At 35.0% G+C, this 7,630-nt stretch overlaps 1 protein-coding gene across 13 annotated transcripts in view; it reads left to right on the top strand.

Moving 5' to 3' along the window:
• The window catches only part of CARMIL1 (capping protein regulator and myosin 1 linker 1), a 348,526-nt gene that overhangs the window by 299,961 nt on the left and 40,935 nt on the right, over window positions 1–7,630 (top strand). For 9 of the 13 annotated variants that reach the window (XM_017878500.1, XM_017878499.1, XM_017878501.1 and 6 more), the window contains 2 exons: window positions 3,332–3,349; window positions 7,304–7,370. In XM_017878500.1, the coding sequence (XP_017733989.1) occupies window positions 3,332–3,349; window positions 7,304–7,370 (85 nt within the window). The remainder of the gene's footprint in view (window positions 1–3,331; window positions 3,350–7,303; window positions 7,371–7,630) is intronic. The other 4 variants (XM_017878503.1, XM_017878505.1, XM_017878504.1 and 1 more) reach the window with 1 other exon arrangement.

Raw genomic sequence — 7,630 nt, 5'->3', positions numbered from 1 at the left:
AAAAAAAAAAAAAAAAAAAAAAAAAAAAAAAAAAAATCCTTTTTTTACTTATTTCTTTTTTACTTAGAGGTAAACCCTTCATTTCCTTATTTTTCTAACTAACTGGCTTTTTCCCACTTCACCTAGTCTGTCCAGTTCTGACCATCATGTCTCCATCTCAGTTATGTATTAAAAGGAGGTGCTGAAATGACTGGCAAAACATTTGTGTATTTCTGATAGAGTGAATTATATTAAGGTTAATATTAATTTTTTAAAAAAATTCCTTACATGTGAGGTTCATGATAAAGAACATGAAGAAGGAGGATGTGGCACTGGGATTTTTATTTAATTCGAGTTCTTGGTCTCTAGAAAACAGTAGTTCCTGAATGTCAGGAAGCAAGCCACTTTTTAACACTTCCATAGAAGAGCACTAACACTTATCAAACACTTACACATACAGAAGAACTCTGAGTTACTTTAAGAAACTTTAAAGTTTCTTTCCATGTGTTATAGTTGATCACTTTCCACCCCCAAGCTATTATGATCTGGTTGGTGTTTTTGTCATTGTTACCCATCAGGAGGTAGCAAAGGTGGTGAAAGTCTATGGTCATTCAGACAGGCTCCTATTAGAGTGTCTGCAGAGTAGTATAAGTCAGATAATCGGTCAATGCTATGACCAGAGTGATTTCTTTAAGTATTCCTAAATAAATTTTTTGGGGGCATTGCTAAGAAATCACAAAAATTACTCACAAATCCCAAATACATGTGTTCCTACCACCCTGAAGAGCCACCTGTTAACAGAATGACTAGGAGTGCAAGAGCTCATCTGTCTTATTCACTGCTAGACCCACCCCTTTCTCCAAGAATGCCTGATGCACAGTAGGTGCTCGGTAGCATTTGTTGAATCTTGAATAATACAGGGCATCACAGATAATGTAATAGCATCATTTGACCACTACTAACAGTCTCACACTTCTCCCCCTTTCTCCAGAGGCACTCTCATGAGTTCAGTTGGACACTTCTTGTTTGTTTTTTGTGTTCAAGCATACATGTATTCATGAACAGTGTATAGTATTGTTTTGCATGTTTTACAGTCTACATAAATGGCATTGTACCACATGTATCTTTTTTGAAACTTGCTTTTTTCACTCAATATTATATTTTGAGACTTGTTCATGTTGCTACATGTAGTTTTTATTTTTCCTTTTAACTGATGTTTCTTCATTTAAAATACTTCATTTTAGTTATTCATTCCTCCACTGATTGGCTTTTCGATTGTTCTGACTTTTTTGCTGTTATAAATCTGCTTCTTATTCATTTTCCCCCTCCTTTCTTCTCTCTCTTTGGGAATAGAAGCATTTTAAAAATGATAATATTAACCTCTCATAATCACAGCCAATTATTGAAGCACTGAGAGGTCACTGATTGGCACTGTTTGCCAGACACTGTGCCAAGCGCTTTGTATTTATTATTTAATCTTCACAATTTATTTTACAAACTAGAAAACTGGAAGCTGACTTTTCAAAAACATTGGTCAAAGTCCCATAACCCAGGAAGTGGCAGGTTCAGGATTCAAGCCCAGTTCTTGGATGCCGAAGCCATGAGCATGAGACATACTCCTTCCCTCGTCCTGATGGAGGGATGTTGAAGTCAGTGTGGCCTGAATGAGTTCCAAAAAGTGGACAAGAGTAGCGCAGTGAACTAACGATCTTCCTTCTGTCAAAAAGTTGAAATGTCTGTTGCCATGCTTTCCATCTTCATGGGAACATGTTTTGCTTGCCTGTCATTTTAGGAGTTGAATCAATTGAAAGATTCCTCACTATCACTTACAATGATCTTTAGGTAGATAATTGGGACAGACTACTTGTCTTGTTGAATTAATCTTTCACAAGGAGAAGGAAAGTAAAAAGTCATCTGTGGGACTTAACCATCAACTGTAACTCTCTTATGTATGTATTCATAGTCATACCTTTAAGAAAGCTTCTGAGGGCTATGTGTTGGGAAAGGGCAAGAGTCTTTGTTTTGGGCAATTCTGGAAAATATATTTGAAAATATATTTTTACTTTTTCTCCTTTCATCCAGCAAGGATGTTTTCATGCTAATGTAATGGGTCATAGAATGAGTTATATTTGAAGTAAATTGCCTAATCAAGTATGAAATCAGAAATGTGAAGAATGAGAATTTTTCAGGACTTTACCAGTGGAAGCCTTTCTGATAAGCACGTAATACTTGTGCCAGTGATGGTGATGGTTATAGGGAATGCTTTTAACTTATGTGCTGCCTTTACTTTAAAGAGACACAAATCATTTACATTCACAAATTGAGGAACCCTGTATTTCCATCCCATTTTATATTGAAAACTATTGACATGAGAAAAATAAAGAACTTGGAAAAAAGAAAACCCCAGCTCCAGGTGGAAGGAGTAGGTGGCCTTCCTCAGGAGGTTTGGAAAGGATGCCTCAAGCCCTGACACTTTGCTTTCACAAAGACTGACATTCTATAACTGGACTTCTTTTTTGTTTTTAAAAATTTGTTTATAAATGTTCAGAATAAGAAGAGGATGCCCTAACAAAATTTAATGATGACCAATGGAGTTTTAAAAATTATTTAGAGATTTTTTTCATCTAAGGAGAAGGAAAGAAAATAAAGAAAAAACTTATTTAGAGATATAATGTAAAATGTAAGGTGACTGAAGTTCCCACTAAGGTATAAGATATCATCCATATTGAATTACACTGTAGCTAGGTAACTTGTGCTGAATCCTGACATCAGATCTTTCCCTGAAAAGTTTTAATGACTAAAGAGGCAAAAGAATTCAAAGATACTGCTTCTAAAATGCAGTGTGAGCACAGAATGATGTAAATGGCCCCAGAAGAGACTCTTGTTCATGCCTGCAGATACACTGTCCCCACTTAGTTCTTGAGACTGGTCCTGTGGTCCAGGAGCCAGGACTTGCATGGGGTTCTTTAATAACCATCCTCTGCTCTGTCCGTTATGTGCTTTGGAGCTAATAAAGCCACCATCCCCCAAATGAGGTTAATGCCTTGTGGGGTTGGTAAATATCACTTTGACACATTTAGCAAGAGAAATAATATCTGTAGGTTAGGAGTTTCTGAAATTTTTCAAGCTGTAATTGTGCTTCTGCTTATAAAAAGCCAGTTTGGATGTCTTAAGCCATTAATATGTTGGCCTCATTCCTGCCTTATTCCTTTGCTATGAAGGCTTTTTATGTGTTTTAGCTTTTCTGTTTCTTTGTTTGTGAATGGTATCCCTCTCCCTCCCCTTTTCTAGTAATGCTGTTGCTTTATCTCTTTTCCATTCATATTTTTTTCTTTCTTTTTGCTGCATGGAGACTCTCTGCTGTACAAGTGTAAGTATTTTTTGGTGGCTTTGCAGTTTCTGGCTGTACTACTTTATATTCTTGTGCTCCATTTGCTTCTGTGCTGCCTGGCTGGTCTCCCAGGAGACTGTAGTGTCGTCGTCCATCTGCAGATCCTGAATGAAATAGGCAACAATTTAGAGACAAGATTGGATTTTACAAGATGGTTCAGCTAGCAAAACAGGCGATGAATTTAAAATATCTCCAGCCATGTGTCTGAAAGCAAGCAGAGTGTTGATGAAGAGGATACAAACATTCAAGAGGAGACAAGTGCTTATTCCACTCATGTAATAATAATAATAATAATAATAACAACAACAACATTACTTTTAAGGTTTTTTCCTGATTCTTGTCATATTACTTGTTTTGGGCCCAGGGTTGTAGAAAATCGACGTTATGATTTGCTTCTTATATTAGAAGAACTTTCCTAATCGTCTTCTCAACTGGTATTGTTATGATTTTTTTTCTTTCTACAGCCTTGGTGGTGAGGGGGAAGTAATTATGGATTCTTGAGCTTGGAGTGAGTGTTATTTATTATTTTTTGAGCAAACGGTGACAAAAACAAAGCACCTCTTTATATTTTATGGTGACATAAGCAATTTGACTCTCATTTTTAAAAAAAGCATGTCTAGGAATTACATGTTAAAAGTGGGTTTGACAGGAAGAAAAAGGTTACGTTATTTGTAAGGTTCCAAGATTAGTCTTTAACTTGTAGTAAAAGTAGACATATCTCAATTGAGCTATGTGCAGAATAGTTTAACATTTATTATAAAAATTTGATCAAATGAGTACAATTTCAGAGTAATGTAAACATTGATGCTTTTGGATTCTCAGAAAATAGAGTTATGGCCTTTTTGTTCACAGTGTCTGCCACAATGGGGATTTATTGATGATTTGTGATGTTAGGACAAGAAAGAAGTCTGTGTTTAAGATTTTCCTGCTAAAATTACATTTAAAATAAGGGTTTAACACATTTTTCCTCATATTTCTTTAGGATATGGGTATTGAAAATTATACCTTATTGCTTACAAGATGCATTTTTTAAGATAAGTTAATTTTGTCTAAGCCTCAAGTTGACAGTGTTAACCACTGATTGATGAGAGGTCCGTTTGCAGTATGTACCTCTTCTTTTTCAAATGTTGACCCCCTTCATCTGATGAACAGTTTGTGATTTCTCTGACTCAGAAAATACTTAGGCATTAACAGATGTCAGGAGAAGGTCAATAAGGACTAAGAAACAGTTTGAAAAAATTGACCTTTCATTTTGGTACCAAAAGAGAAGAGAGCTAACCGTGTTAAAGAAGATGGTAAAGTCAGATTGTTTTCTTTTTCTAGGATGTAATTCAACAACCCAACAGTTGTGGAGAGGAGGAGGAAGGAGTTCAAATAAACCAAATTTCTAGACAAACATTAAATATTTGCTCCTAAATATACCCTTAGGTAGATAATTATAGTACATTTTTATATTTCCTCTAGCTTTAGGTTTATATATAATGGCATTGTAGGAATAAGCCAATAAGATTAAGGAAGTCCACATTTTCTGTAAAACTAAGGAAGAATTACTTCCAAAGAAAAGCAATAAAATATGAGAGAAATGAGATTGATTTTTTTTTCTCTGTTGTCACACTTAAATCCCATAAGGGAAAGATATAGAAGCTGGGTTACCTTCTTAATACCAATTGTAGAAACTAGCCTGATTACAAATTCTATTTTACCAAAAGACCATTGACTCTGTGCCAGAACTTCAGAACTAAAAGATATGATAAGTATAGTTTTATGGGAAATGTAATTAGAAGTTACTTACCCTTGTAAAAGGCACACAAAGTAACAGAAAGCAAGTGAAATACATTAGAAGTGAGTTTTTCTGATATTCAAGCTTTCTATATTGGGCTTTGAAGCATTGGAAAACAAGACCAAGAGGAGAAAACTAGCTCCCCTTTGAGTGATATCAACTGTCAGATTATCCTGATGATTTTTGTGTGTTTCTTAATTATGTCTATGAAATGAAATTAAGCTGAATAACCTATTCACAGATGGACATGAGTTTGTAAATGTGATTCTTTCTGTACATATTATATATTATGTCATTTATTTTATATATAGTACATATTTTATATGTTTAAAATTGTAATGTATTTGCAATATAATTTTATACATTTTACATGTATTTGGTATCATAAAGACTTTCATGATATGGAAACTTAAACCAGACTATTTTTGCCCATGAATACACTTTCTGTAAAATCTAATCAAGAGTCAGAAAAAAAAAAAAAAAAACATCTTAAGTCCATGCATTTTAAACATCTTTCCTCTTTATTTGTGACAATCTAGATGAAATTGGCTAAAAAATATATCTGGAGCTACTTCTTGATTATTTTACCTACCACAGTTGTGCATAAAATGGATAGAATACTGAAGAACTTGTTGCAACCAAACACAGCATATGTTTTGATAGCTTGTATCTCCTGAGAATTATTTTCAGAGATTTCACTTGTGAATAGACCAGGCAGGCCACTAACTTCTTCAGCCAACTGCATGGCTAACTTTGGGGAGAACTGCCTTAAACTGGATTCCCTTCCATTTGCATTGGGTTAGCTGTGTTTTTATTGAACCTGCAAAGCCTGTTACTTTATAAATAGCTTTTCCTCAGATTGTCTGCCTTTAACGAAACCCTGAAGAAAGTCAAATTAGCAAGTTTCATTTTGTATTTTAGGAAAACAAGTCTGGATTTCAATATAATTGCTAATCATTTTTTTTCTCTCCCTTTTCTCTCAACAATAAATAATAGCAAAACGATATTATTATTAAAACTGACATAATTGTTAAAACTATAGATTTGTTTGCTTTAAAGATGAGTATCAACCAGTTTCTCCTTGGAGCTAAAGAATGTTTTTCAATCATGTAGATTTTTTTTTTTGAGGAAGCATTAGATGAAAACCTATTAAATGAAATGAAAGTATGCAAACTAAGTTCTTTCAGTTATGTTACCTCCTAGTTTATACACATACTAGTTTCCTGATATCAAACCAGTGAAAACATCCCTAACATCCATCCATCTGTATGTGGATCATGAATTATGTGGCAGGAAGGACGCTGGCCTGACCCTCCTCACTGGGTTCTGTCCATGGCTCTGCTCCTTCTGACAACATGAATGTTAGCCTTTGTCACCTCTGTAACTCGATTTCATCCTTGGAGTTGATTTGTGTAGGTGATGACAAAGCTTCCCTCCATCTTTGACATTTGTGTGATCCTATTGAGGGAGAAGATAGTGCCTTTCTGAGGGCTGGCTTTGCACCATAAACAGTTGACACCAGTGCTAGGAAAGTGTTCTTCAGTTTTGGCCCTTGATTTGAGTTTGGGTTTCATTTTTTAGAGGATTGACAGGATCAAAGACATTTCACTGAGAAGTGCCAACAGATACAGATTTTTGAATCCTAGCACCTTTTCCTGGTCTTTGCCCATGATGCAAAGATCAAAATCTTGGGGGCAAAATGTGAAACGAGAGAGTGAAACTGCTTACATCATTGACGTGACACAGAAAGAGGTCAGAGTTGCTTACACTGATGTTACTGTGAGAGTGATTAGTGAACAGTAGTGTTTTCAGTTTTCGTGACTGATTTTACAGTCTTTGATTTTATTTTGTATCCATGTTAACATCCTCTTATACAGCTTGGAATTAAATTCATTCATTGTTCTTTTAGCTATATAAGTGGAATTCAACTGGTTAGGGATGGGGAATAAAAGAAAGAGGTTAGCTGTATCATTTGAGAAATTGTAAACATTTAGAAATAGTTTGGTCTCTTCTGTCAGGCTTTCAATCAACCTCTAAAGCAGAGAAACAACTACTGAGTTAAACAATCGATCCAGAATGTTTCAGAAGTTTGAAAGGCGAGTTTTTGTGGCTACCTACGTGTTTCTTTTTAATTATTATTATTTCATTTCTAGATGACCCCTAAATCCAAAAGGAAGAGTATCCATAGCCGAATGCTGCGGCCTGTTTCTAGGGCTTTTGGTAAGTGTTTTGTTGCTGCCAGTCATTTTCTTGGCACTGTGAAGCACCCTCAGCAAGACCTTAGACCATTTTAGGGATGCTCCTTATGGATGCACTGCGTGGGTAATTATTGAGAAAGAGTTAAGTGATCTATGAATGGGTGTTTGCTATTCTATGCTAGACTTAAAATTATTTTTAGGAATTTTTTTATCCATCCCCATTCATTAAACTTTGGCCTTGGGCTGTTTTTTTTTTTTTTTTTTTTTTTTTTTTTTTTTTTT

This window comes from Rhinopithecus bieti, unplaced genomic scaffold (genome assembly GCF_001698545.2).
Source record: "Rhinopithecus bieti isolate Rb0 unplaced genomic scaffold, ASM169854v2 scaffold_11110, whole genome shotgun sequence".
Classification (NCBI taxonomy): Eukaryota; Metazoa; Chordata; class Mammalia; order Primates; family Cercopithecidae; genus Rhinopithecus; species Rhinopithecus bieti.
This window is presented reverse-complemented; position numbering and strand designations above follow the sequence as displayed.